Genomic DNA, 13,234 nt, shown 5'->3' with positions numbered 1-13,234 from the left:
AAACTGCTGCTGTGCTTCTGTTGCAGGTGCAAAGCCGGCCCCTGGGATCTGCTTTGAGAGAGTCAACTCTGCAGGTGACCCTTACGGCAACTGTGGCAAAGACTTCAAGAGTTCCTTTGCCAAGTGCGAGATGAGGTACGGAACCTGAGACTGGACCACGGCCACCGTCACTTTGAACTTCCTCCATGGCCAAGGGCTGGTCCCAACCTTACCCTCTTTGGGGTCTGTCTGTTCTTGCCCTTCCAGAGACGCGAAATGTGGGAAGATCCAGTGTCAGGGAGGTGCCAGCCGGCCTGTCATTGGTACCAATGCCGTTTCCATAGAAACGAATATCCCGCTGCGGGAAGGAGGACGGATTCTGTGCCGTGGGACGCACGTGTACTTGGGCGATGACATGCCGGACCCCGGGCTCGTGCTCACGGGCACCAAGTGTGCGGATGGGAAGGTAAGACACCAGGGTTCCCTCGCATCATGAATGTGAGTCTGCAGGGGGGCCTCGTTGAGAACCGTCCTGTCCAAGGACCAACTTAGGAGGTCGGTTTGTTTTTCTAAATCCACTCCTTCCTACAGCTTTGTCTCTGGCATCCAGTTCTCTGCATCTAGAAGGAAACGTTCATGAGTCCTGGGACCGTGGAGATACAGATTTGGGGAAACCAAGCTTGGCTTCTCAGCCTTTAAGTGTTAAGAAGTCGTTTCTGTACTCGAAGTGCCATGAGTATTTATTTGCCAGGAAATTAGTTTGGAAGGAAGCGCAGTCGTGTATTATATTGTTTTTGGAAACGTGGTCTTGGCTTCCGGCACAGTGAGGAAGGGGCTCTCACCTGGACGGAATGGGAAGCCACATGTATTTTCTCCCCCGTAGGAGAGGGGAGGAGATGGGATGACCTTGAAGCCCAAGGGAGTTCTTTCGGAAACCAGGGCAAAGGTACTGAGATATTTCAGGGGTTAGAAATAAAGTCAAAAATGAAAAAAAAAATGAAATTGAGATCTTAACATTCTGCCACGTTGATTTTTCTCACCAAACCTTCTCATCAGGTAAATGAAAGCCAGTCAATTATAGCATGGTAGGAAAGAAGATTAATCAACCCCCACGTGTTTTTTTAGGCCCCCATCTTCAAACTGATGATGAAATGAACTCACTAACAGAGGCCACAGAGGAGATTAGAAAGAGATGGAGTCGGCTCCTTGAGCAGAGTCCCCAGGGCAAGAATTCTCTACTCTCACCCCCTTTCCACCATCTACTCTGACCCCTACGTGCTTCATCCCAAAGGAACGGGGAGGATCCAGGAAACACCAGATACATTCCAGGGTCTCCTTAACACGTTAGCTTATATTCTGGCCTTGACGCTGGAATGACCTTGATTTTTGAAACTGTGGTCTGAACAGCCAGAGCCAGGTGCATCGGAACCCTGAAATTCCGAGGACTCGACTTAGCAGTGAGTGTGTTCCTCCACATGCAAGGATCACTGCGCTTTGCCCTCCATTCCCGCAGAACGCTGACTGGCTCTTTGAAAGTCACCCTAGCCATTGCTCATGGGTTGGGTGGAGATCAGTGCCCAAACACTGGGACAGTTTCTTGTCTCAGCTGGAATGTGACGGTCCCCTTGGCCAAGATTCCCACCGGCCCTCAGAGCTGCTTAAAGCTGGCACTTCTGTCCATGGATGTCACTTGAGTGCCTTCCGCAAGCTGTTGGGGTCACATGGTGAACTTCCCATAGGAAGGTTGTGCTTGATTAAAAATGCTTCTGGTATCTAAAACTTAGACTTCTCTTCCTCTGACTCCACTAATTTGTAGCATCTTATGGGAGATAAAGGGTCTGATCCTTGGAGTCTGGTGTATATTATGCACCTTTAAAATGAGACTAAACTCTTGAAACCAACCCAGCACCATTCAGCAAATTACTGTCTCTGCAAAGTTTGATAAACACAAGGGAACTGTCTGTCGTCCTCTGCTGAGCCTTTCTATTGATGGTTTATGTCCGCCATGATAATAGATGTCAGTCAGTCATTTGGAAAAATTCCCATATTTCGATATCTCCTTTAAAAGGTCCTTGGACCTTGGATTTCTTGGAGTCTCTGAGTCTACAGAGGGGCTGGGTTAAGGGCTGGTGCTTTTCTCCTGTCCTGTATCTCTTAATGGAAGGGGCCGCTGATGGGGAGAGGAGGTGACGGACGCTGTAATTCACACGTCTCATTGCAAGCTCTAAACAAAAATCCTGAGAAAATCGGTTATCACAGTCTCATAATTGACTGAAACTGTATAAAAATGGTGCACTGGTCTGAGTCACATTGGCCTGAGTCCGAAATGTGCTGAGGTCAGAGGCGGACATCAGAATCCTGATGTAGGAGGTAGGTCAGCGTCAAATGGAAAGCACATCACTGTGCTATATCCACGTTCACTGAAAGAGTCTTTGCAAGCTTTCTTTCGCCTTTGCTTTTTAAATCACAGATGCATGCACGAGCATGTGATTGGAAAGGGCTGAGAGATTTACCGTGTTTTTCTCCTTCTGCAGATTTGCCTCAATCGTCGATGTCAAAACATAAGTGTCTTCGGCATTCACGAATGCGCCATGCAGTGCCACCACAGAGGGGTGAGTGGGCTGAACTGCCTTTTCATAGCCAGTCCACAGTAAGCACTCAATCATTCATTTTAAAGGACTCTGCAATCCTTATTTTTTTAACTTTTAAAAAATACAGCAGTCGCCTCAATATCTTCTTAGAAAGACACTAATTTTCTTTGACCTTTACACAGCGTAAGAAATATGACTTTTATTTAACAAAGAGAATCAGATAGAGCAGTAATTATCTTTTAAATGAACATCCTGTGATTTTTTTTTGAAAAGGACTTGGTCATCTTCAAAGTGACTATAAAACTAACCTTCCTTCCTGAAGGATTTTGCTTTAACGCTTCTGACAGAACTCCCCCTTTCAACCGATATTCAGAATGTGTCTGACCTGAAGTACTTCCAGAAGGAATGAAAACAGAGAAGACAGAACATACTGATCACATGTTCTTGAAATCACGTACAGTGTGCATTTCAACTCAAGAGGGCTGTTAGTGCAGTTCAGGGAATTATTTTTAGGAGACTCTAATGGTTTCAAACATAATTTATTTTTTCTGATGGGCTTAATTATTTCCAGTGGAATCCTATTAATCTTGATTAGCCGTGCTAGCGGTTCATTTGTTTGTCTGAAACCTTTTCTGCAGAAATCCTGCTCCCAATTCTATTTTTAAAACTTGCAGACACTAGCCAACGCGTCTAACACAGAATTATGGGTGTTTGCGTGAAATTACTCTTGCGCTGTAACCATGAAGGGTTGTGGTGGCATCTCAGACGTGTTTGCTGACTGTCCTCATAAAAGGAAATCTTTTTCTGTCTTTGTGGGATCGTGGGTTTCCTTCTAATGGCCGAATAGTCTTTTTTTACTCTTGAAGAAGCCCAGACGCAAGTGGCAATAGTGTATGCCCAAGGTTACCTGACCAGTTAGTAGGAATGCCAGGGCGGGGTCCCTGGACTCCTCTCTTTGCAACAGCCCTGGGGGCCCATCCACGCGGAGAGGAAAGGCCCGTAGTTTCTGGGTCGGTGGAGCAGCCACCATGACTTAGTGACGGGTAACTTGACTACAGTCCTTCCCCTAGTGAGGCTAGGCTCACCAGCGGCGCCTCCCAGTGGGGTGTCGGGCTGCAGTCTCTCTGCCAACAGGGCACGTGACTCTGGTTTGCATTGGGAGACCATGTGAAAGGGTGTGGCCAGGACGGCACCTGAATCCTGGTGCGTGCTACGTCAGCAGCAGCATCACTGAGAAACAGGCCAGACTCAGTAATCAGTGCTCGGACCCGGCGCAGGCTACGCCACTCAGTAACTAAGTCTGCGGGGCTTCAGCTTAATCGGAATATACTTTCCAACTTATCACAGGTTATCTTGACTGTCAGTCTTTTCATCAAAAAAAAAAATCAGTGAGAAGCAGAGAAATATCACAAATAAGACACACACCCCAAACATTTTATTTTTGCCTAAAATATTAAAGTGTGTACTTGGCCCCTCCAGCAATATTTTGATGCAGGACTGAGGCCGCCGGGGTGTGTCCACACTGCCTTTCTTCTCTAAACCACCCAAAGTGCGTCATCTACAACATGTAGCCTGTTTCCCTAAGTGGACGAGGAACCCAGACCCTCGAAGCGATTTGAGTTCCAGGTCCTTCCTGGCCTCAGCCATCACCAGCCATGCCCAGCTGTCCCACCCACTCCCGATCGGTCAGAAATTCTTTTTAGCCCCTTCTCTGTATCCCGTGTTCCCAAGGCGGGCAATCCAATTTTCTAGAAATAAGACCCTCTTGGGCTCATGCTCCTGTTCCGCTGGGTCATGTAGTCGCTTGGTGAGTGACAGATGTAACCGCAGCCAGCCGGACCCCGGGACGGGTTGGGGACCAGCCTCCATTGGTCACCCTTGCTAACAGGTGAGCCAGGGCTGGCCCCTCCCGGAGCACTCTGGTCTCCAAGCTAGCCCACTCGTTCAGGCCCCAGCCCCCCACGCAGAGCCCACCTTCCTGCTTTCTCGGGCACCCATTTCCCAGCGGGCAAGGACCTCCCTCTCCTGTCATGAGGACACCAGCTTTTGGCGGACCGTGCCCGGTGTTCATTTGGGGCCAGGCACCATGGAGGGGCCGTAGGGAGACCACAAGAGGGAGGGACGTGGGCGTTTTGGGCACGAGATGTCGAAGCAGGACACCCGCCTCTCCGAGCCTCCTGTCCGAAGGAAGCGGGGCTCCACCCGGAGGCTGTCAGCCCACAGGGCCCAAGAGCCCGGACTCCACACCCCTGAAGCCCGTCAGCCCTCCCCACAGAGAGGGCCTCTCACCATGGTCATGTGGGGAGGAGGGGCGTGCTCGATTGCAAAAGAGGAACACGGCAGCTGACTGAGGAGGGGAAGGGGCAGGAGGCCAGCCCAGGAGCCCCAGTAACCTCCATCAGCCCCCTAACAGGCAGGTGGCGTTTCATTTGCGGCCTCGGGCTCTGGGCTTACCCGCGCCACGTTTGGGGTTTAGCTCACAGTGATGTTTCTGCACCTGGCGGTGTCAGTGCCAATGTGGCTCTGACCACAGGGCCTTTGCTTCGATGCAGCAGCCAGTTAGGCCTCAGAGACTTCACGGCCGCCCCGCATGGAGCGTGGGCCCTAACGCTGCTTCCCTCTTGCTGTGTTCCTCCCCGTTGCCTGGATAGGTGTGTAACAACAGGAAGAACTGCCACTGTGAGGCCCACTGGGCACCTCCCTTCTGTGACAAGTTTGGCTTCGGGGGAAGCCTGGACAGCGGCCCCATTCGGCAGGCGGGTGAGTGGGGACGGGCTGTCCCGGGGGTGGGGCTGGGGGGAGCAAGCGGGGGGAACCTTTCAAACAGATGGAAGGACTGTGTCAAGGCCAGCCTCTGCGTACAGGGCCGAGAGGTGTGAAGCCCAGTGTCCTTTAAATTAACTCCTAGAGAGACTCCGCCTCTCCGTGAAGGCTGACGGTCCCCGAGGACTGAAAGCACCAGCTTCTGCTGCCCGAGCCGGTGGCCAGGGGTGGTCCTGGCACTGGGCGTCGTGCGTGCATGATCTCATCGAGTCCCTGCCTCACTCTGAAGGCAGAGTTTACATAAAGGACTTGAGACTCGGGAGTCTAGTAACTTACCCAGCGACACGCAGCTGAGACTGAGACCACGTCTGTCTCCCCCTAAAATAGCTCATCACAGCAGTGCCCGACCCCCCAGTTCTATTCTCCCCTGGTGACCTTGAGAAATGGCCTCCTGGGGCACTGCCGCTTTCGCTGAGCGCCTGTCAGGCAGTGAAGAGGCAAGTCTGAACGAGGTCCCTTGTCACAAGGGGTGGTCAGAGGACCAGCACCCACCGAGCCCACTTGTGCTGACACCTGAGGGCTCCCCTGAGCCCCAGGAACCCCCAGATCATGGCCGATGCTGCTACAGGGGACGTCACGTGTCCGCAAGTCCTGCCCAGCCGGCAGTGGCGTCACCGCCAGCTCCAAGACAGCAGACACAAGGCGGCTCTGCAGCCCAGGCAGCTTGCAGCCAGCGGGCACATCTGCGGGGACCGTGTCGCGGGGAGGGGCTGCGCGTTCCTGGTCGTCCTTCTGCCTCGATGCAGATGTGTCTCAGGCCCTGCAGCCATGACAGAAAGGCCCAGAAAGCCTTGCCATCTAGCAAGCATCCCTTCCAGGGGCGGGAAAGCAGGGCCGGGTCCCTGCTGGACCTCTCTGCCCTGACCGCGGCGCGCTTGCCGCACTGAGTTAATATTCTCATGTGGTGTTAACGTGTGTTGTGCAAAGCCGGCAGGAGTCTAGTCTTCTCATCCGACAGGGGCTCTGCCCCCCGCCCCCCATGGCAAGTCGGCCGGATGGCGCTCAGAAGGGGTCGGAGAGGCTCGGCCGGTGCGCTCGGGCCTGTCCGTGTGAAGGCGCAGGACCCGTGGCTCTCGAGTTTGGGGGCCTCACCAAGGCCGGGGAGGCCCCGGCTGCCAGCTCTTCCCTGTAGCAAGTAGGCCTATTTACAGCCACCAAAACGAGCGGAGCAGGGAGTCCTCCCGCCACGGCCATCACTTCATAAAAGTGCACTTAAACACCCAGCGAAGAGGCAGGTGCGGGCGCCGCGCCAGCCTGGCGTGGCTCCGTGTTCATGAGGCAATTGCTTCTGAGGCCCGTGCCGTGCACCAGTCACTCTTCCGGGTCCCACGAAGGCCCAGCAAGTGCCACGATGGGCCGGGTGACCGTGGGGCTCAGGGCCGACATGGGGGGACGCAGGGGCCTACTGCACAGGACAGGTGCTTGCCCTGGGTGAGGGGCCCGGGGGACCCCACTTCGCTGGCTCGCGCAGCTGATGGGAGGCACTGCCTCTGGTGGAGACAGGCAGCCCCGGGGTTGGGGGAGGGGGCGTCGAGTTCAGTTTGGAGGCCTGAGAAATGTTCGATTGGATAAATCCATCGGCTTAAGACTTGGGGAATGATTGCAAGGAACTCGAAATTGTGGTTCAGGACTCTGGCTGCTCACTCTTTTCCCCCTGGTTTTGGTAAGAAACAGCAGAACTCCAGCCAGGGCCCCCCACCCCCACCCCCACCTTGTGACCCAGCTGAAAAGAATGACAGATGAGCCAGGAAACCGGAAGCAGCACTTTCCCGGTAGCACTGACAAGGGAACCGAGACTGTCCTAGGTTGATCGTCTCACTTGGGCTGAGACACGTCCCTGGTAGGACTTGTCCATGGGGGACAGTGTCCGGAAGCAGAGAGGGTGTGAGGCCTTCTCTCCCAGAGTGGGGGCCCTGCCACCTGTGCTTTCGAGGAGTCCACGAGCAGGGGCGCTGTAGGCAAAGTCGCTCCCCGTCCCCCAGCCCCGTCCCCTCCGGGCAGCCCCGACGGCCGCTGCGCTCAGACACCAGCTGCAGGGTGTGACTTCGCCTTCTTTTCCACATCCTCGAGGAGCCCCGGTGTCTCTGTACCGAACAAAATGGGAGCAAATCACAGAAAGGGGGATGTCTCCTTAGAGAAAATAAACAGCCCCCTCCAGAGAGAGAGGTTTGCCTCCAAAGGCTGTATTTTGAGGCTCTAACAAACATAACAAACAAAAACCAAACCCGTAGGCATTTCCTTTTAGCTAGGGGTTTTGGTGACTTTTTTTTGTTTGTTTGTTTCTTTGAGAGAGAGAGAAAGGCAGAGAGAGAGGGGGACAGACCATCTAACATGGATTCCGCACTGTCAGCGGTGAGCCCGGTGTGGGGCTCGAACTCATGAACCGTGAGATCATGACCTGAGCTGAAGACACTTAACCCACTGAGCCACCCAGGCGCCCCTTGTTTTCACCTTCGGAAACAAAGTCTCTGTATCAAAAAAGAAAAACAAGGAAACAAAAGAAAAACAGACTCTAAAGAATGAGAGCAGAAGAGAGCCCGGAGGGGCATATTTGTGATGGGGGCATGCGGGCTCCCTGCCACCCCTCTGTGGCCACCATCCCTGCTGGGGGCGGGCGGGGGGGTGTGGTCCCACCTGCCAGGCTGGGCTCCTGTTGTCAGAAATGATCCTTGGGCGTGACCTTTGAAGTAAGACTAATGTATCAGTACCTCGTTCAGGGATTCACTCACTCAGATGCCGCTCCTTCATTCAGAATTGCCGTTAAATGTCACCATCTGATACTCCCCGTGTTTCGTGCTCCCTGCCTCTTTCCCTAAGTGAAATGCCTTTTGTTTCAGATAACCAAGGTTTAACTATAGGGATCCTGGTGACCATCCTGTGTCTGCTCGTGGCTGGATTTGTAGTTTATCTGAAGAGGAAGACGTTAATACGCCTGCTGTTTACAGATAAAAAGTTCACCATTGAAAAGCTAAGGTATCTGGGCTTCGGGTCTTCTTTTCCAGAAATGGCATTTGAAAGACCGCGCAACCAAACTGCTTTGCGCTTTGTTTTCCTTAGCCAAGAAGAGGTCAGATGTTTAGATAGTAACACTGTCGTTTGGGGTTTTTTAAATCTCTGCCAGACCAGCCGCCTCCTTTGCTTGGCCTTCAACCGATTGGCTACTTATTATATAAATAAGCGAGGTGTTAATGAGTCCCACTGATACATTGTTTCCCGCCCTTACATCGGTGATTTTTATAAGACATGGGTTGTTCAAATATTTTCATCAGATGGGGTAGCTTTTGATCCAGATACATTCAGAGGCACCATTGCTGAGACGCCAGCCCTCTATAAAATGTCTCCGGGTGTTGCAAAGCCATGCAGGTGCAGAGTGCAAGAACTAATGTAACAGAGGACTGGCTTTGGGGGAGTGGGTGGGGGCATCGATATTTTTTAATCCTGTAAGAATGTTCGATAATATTTCCTTTGCATGTTTTCCACAATTGAGTGAAAATAAGTAAGTTACTTTTCGAGGCTGCAAACCAAGTAGAGAAACAGTTAAGTCGACCAGAGGGGAAATGCGCTTGATTACGTTGAACGGGGTTGCCCACAGGTGCGTGCGCCCTTCTCGGCCGACGCGAGGCTCCCACGCTGGCCAGGCTCACCTCAGCCCCCTCAGCAAAGGCCTGATGAGGAAGCCACCACATCCCAACACGCCGAAGGTAAGTCGTAAACAAGTGTGAGAGGGCGGTGTGCCCATTGAGACACCTGCGTCTCAGGGTTTTTCAACAAGAGCTCTGGTGGGAATCGATCCCGGAGATCTATAGATAGATCTGCAGCAGGAATCCTTCTCTGAGACGCAGGGCCCACACACTGAGTGCAACAAAAGCGTGGTGAGGTGATGGTCAAGGGCCGGAAGGAGGCCCCCTGCGACCCAGGGATGCCCCACTCGATCCTTCATGGGTGGGGTCCCCTGTGTGATGCGCTGTGAGCCACATTGTGAGCCATGATCCCTCCAGTCATCCAGACGAGCCCACTGGGTCCGCCTCCAAAGCGGGGTCCCAGCTCTGGGCCCTCTTCCTCCTATGGTTCCAGATGCCACTGGTGAGGTTTGGGTGAAGTTCTTTGGCCCTGTACCCCGCCCCCCGGGCATCTCTAAGACTTATCCTGAACCTTGGATGGACCCATTTTGCTCCAGCTCTGGGCTGGGGACACCCCGTCTACCCTCTGGTTTCAAAGAGCCGGATCCTCAACCCACAGTACCTGCTGGCTCCCTCCTGGCTCTGAATGCCCTGCTCCCTCGTGAATTATCACCAGATTTCACTCCGATATTTGGTTTTCCCATCAAGTGTTTCTGGTGTGTCCATGAGAATTCTTGAAGATTGGGTTCAAAAAGGGTCCAAGTTACAGCAGTGAACAGTGCTGGTGTCAAGAGATGACCGATGATTTTAAAAATTAGTGTCACGTGTTTAGTAAGCTGTAAACTCTCTTCTCTCTCGTTTCTCACCCGATCTGAAAGCATGGAGGACAGGGCTCCTAAGAGGGGGGTGTCATTCCTATTAAGCTTTCTCCCCTCTCAGCCCCAAATGTGGGACTTGAGCAAAAACAGCTAGCTTTACCTGCAAGAGCCAAAAAAAAAAAAAAGCGGCTTAATTTTGAGGAGCCAAAAATGGGAAATGACCCAAATTTCCATCAACAGGTAAAAGTGTAAGCAAACTTTGGTATACCTGCACAGTGGAATGCTGTTGAGCAGTAAGAAAGAATGAACTATTAATATACACAACATGAATCTTGAGAATACTGTGCCAAAGAAAAGAAGCCTGGCAAAGAGGACATACCCTCTAACTCCATTTGTATGAAATTCTAGAACATGCAAACCATTTTATAGTGACAGCAAGCAGATCAGTACTTGCAAAGGAGGAGAGCAGGGGAAGGGAGACGGTGGACGTACGCTCACGATCTTGCGTGTCGTGGTGGTTTCGTTGGTGTGGACGCATGTCACAACTTTCCACCCTGTCCACTTTCAGTATGTGCAGTTAGTCATACATCCGTGAGTCCCTAAGAAAGCTGTTTTTAGAAAGAGATAAAGGAAGAAAAGAGGCAGGGGTCTGAGGCCCACGACCCACGCTGCATCTGCTCAGATCTGCCCTAAAAGCAGGGGTCCCCTGTACCCCTGTACAGTGTGATCCTCCAGGTGTGGGCCCCTCACCTCGGCTTCCAGAAGCTTCCATCCTCCTTGCGGGGAGGGCGGGGGGCTTCCTCGGTTCTCACTGAGCTTTGAGCTTTGAGGGCATCCCCTTATGCCTCACTGAACAATGACTTCCGCGTTCCATAAGATGTGGGGTGTGTCCTCAAACTAGTTGGCCCTTCCTGGTGCCTTCTTTGTTAATGAATTAAAGCAGGTTTTAACTTGCACGCAGAAATCAGTCCCGGAATCCACCCTGAGGAGGGAGGGTGCTTCCGCTCCAAGTGTGAAGTTTAAACAAGCACTGAGGGGCCCCCTCTCACTGACCGCCCCCCCCCCGGCCCCTTCGGCCACAGCAGACCGGTCAGCACCCCGTCCCTTAAAAGACGAGACCCGTGACACCATGGCTTTTGTTCCGCCCCCGCAGGACAACAACAGGAGGTGGCCACAGTGTCAGAACCTTGACATCAGCGGGCCCCTCCGGACCCTCGACGCCCCTCGGCCCGGTTCGCCTCAACGAGTGCTCCCGCCTCTCCTAAAGGCTCCGCGTGCCCCCCTCGTCCCCGCCAGACCCCTGCCGGCCAACCCCGCCCTCCGGCAGGCCCAGGTACGCCTTCTGCTGCTGCCACGACCAGGAGGGAGGCTGTTGGGGTCCAGACCCGGCCACATGCCGATGTCTAGATGCTTAGCTTGCTGGGGCCTCAGTAAAACAGAGAATTCAGCTCCTCGGATGGTGAAGAGCCAGAAAGCATGTAGTACAGCGCTTGACGTATAGTCACGATACAACACGTGCTCCTTCTCTCAGGAATCATTTCGGAAGAGTGAGGGCCTCTAGGCAACGTGCACCCAAACCGTGACACTTTGAGAATGGGGGGGCCACTGCTAACAGTGAGGCCCGGACAGGAATAGAAAGATGGTCCCTTGAGGGAAGACATGGCCCCTCGTCATAAGCAGGATTGGAAAGCAGGGCTCTGCCATCTCCAGGATGTGGTGCCCAGTTGGGAGCAGAGGGGATGGTTTTCTGTGTGCCCACCTGGAGCTGGAGTAAGGCAGATGTGCTCAAAATGTTTCTCTCTTACTGGTCACCCTGTTCCCACATCTTTGGGCTTGTCTTGGGTCTCTTTTCGGTCAGGTGCCACTGGCATGTCCAGATTGGGAGCCTCTCCAGAGCCCAGGCCAGGACATAAAAAAAGGAAAAAACAAAAACAAGAACTCACTATCGAGTAGTCCCGTGAGTTCTAAGGTCTGTAGGCAGTCTGCTTACTTCTTTCCAGCGTTCAGAGTCTCTGTCAGTTTCTCTGTGGATTTTCTCCAAGTTTGTTTGTTATAATTTGCCGGAGGTATAGGGTGTAGTGTGTTTATTCCATCGTCTCCAGACCTCATTTCTTTTTGTATTTCTCTGATTACTGGTATACTTGAACTGCGTTTTATGTATCTGATAAGCAGTGGTCTGCCATCAAATTGGCTGTCGGTGATTTCTCTGCCATAATAAAAAAATCCCACCGTGGCCAATTTCAAGCAATCAATGTGATGTCACTGAATGAGGAGCAGGGTGTTGGTTGACATGAACCTGTACCAGCCCACACCAGCATTCAGCTGCTGTCAACTGCATTTGTTCTGTGAATTGTCTGTCCCTACCCTTTGCCTATGTTTTTCTTTTTGAGAGAGTTCCCCCGCCCCGGAATTGTTGAGAGTTTGTTTTCTTATTAGGACTCTTTACCCTTTTCCAGTAATTTATTATAAACATTTCCCTAATTTATCTTTGAATTTTATTGATGATATGTTAGGTTATAAAAGGAATTCCAGCTTTGGATATTAAATGTATTCACCTTTTGTGAATTCTCCCATTTCTTTGTGCTTACAAAGCCCCCTTCCATTTCAATACCACTCAAGATCTACCTCTGGTTTCTTCTGTTTATTTTCCTGGCTGTTGAGAGTTCTTTTACCTTTGTTTTTCTTTTTTTTAAATAATATTTTATTGTCAAATTGGTTTCCATATAACACCCAGTGCTTCTCCCCACAGGTGCCCCCCTCCATGATCATCACCCACTTCCCCCCCTCCTCCTCCCCCTTCAGCCCCCAGTTCGTTCTCAGTATTCAATAGTCTCTCATGATTTGTGTCCCTCTCTCTCTAATTCTCTTTCCCCCTTCCCCTCCCTATGGTCCTCTGTTAGGTTTCTCCTGTTAGACTTATGAGTGCAAACATATGGTATCTGTCCTTCTCCATCTGACTTATTTTGCTTAGCATGACACCCTCGAGGTCCATCCATGTTGCTACAAATGGCCAGATTTCATTCTTTCTCATGGCCAAGTAGTACTCCATTGTGTATATACACCACATCTTCTTGATCCACTTATCAGGTGATGGACATTTAGGCTCTTCCCATGATTTGGCTATTGTAGAAAGTTCCGCTATTATCATTGGGGTACATGTGCTCCTTTGCATCAGCACTTCTGTATCCTTTGGGTAAATCTCTAGCAGTGCTATTGCTGGGTCATAGGGGGGTTCTATGGATAGTTTTTTGAGGAACCTCCACACTGTTTTCCAGAGCAGCTGCACCAGTTTACATTCCCACCAAGAGTGTATGAGGGTGCCCATCTCTCCACACCCTCGCCAGCATCTATAGTCTCCTGATTTGTTCATTTTAGCCACTCTGACCGGTGTGAGGTGGTATCT

The 13,234-nt window shown here is 51.8% G+C and overlaps 1 protein-coding gene across 2 annotated transcripts in view; it reads left to right on the top strand.

Annotated features, from left to right (window-relative positions):
• The window catches only part of ADAM12 (ADAM metallopeptidase domain 12), a 340,207-nt gene that overhangs the window by 303,759 nt on the left and 23,214 nt on the right, over positions 1-13,234 (top strand). For both annotated transcript variants that reach the window (XM_029932773.1, XM_029932774.1), the window contains exons 15-21: positions 27-135; positions 247-445; positions 2,514-2,591; positions 5,222-5,330; positions 8,231-8,366; positions 8,986-9,094; positions 10,985-11,164. In XM_029932773.1, coding sequence (XP_029788633.1) covers positions 27-135; positions 247-445; positions 2,514-2,591; positions 5,222-5,330; positions 8,231-8,366; positions 8,986-9,094; positions 10,985-11,164 — 920 coding nt within the window. The remainder of the gene's footprint in view (positions 1-26; positions 136-246; positions 446-2,513; positions 2,592-5,221; positions 5,331-8,230; positions 8,367-8,985; positions 9,095-10,984; positions 11,165-13,234) is intronic.

The sequence above is a fragment of the Suricata suricatta genome, chromosome 2 (assembly GCF_006229205.1).
Source record: "Suricata suricatta isolate VVHF042 chromosome 2, meerkat_22Aug2017_6uvM2_HiC, whole genome shotgun sequence".
NCBI classification, from domain to species: domain Eukaryota; kingdom Metazoa; phylum Chordata; class Mammalia; order Carnivora; family Herpestidae; genus Suricata; species Suricata suricatta.
Note: the sequence above shows the minus strand (reverse complement) of the source record. Positions and strands in the feature narration are given on the sequence as shown.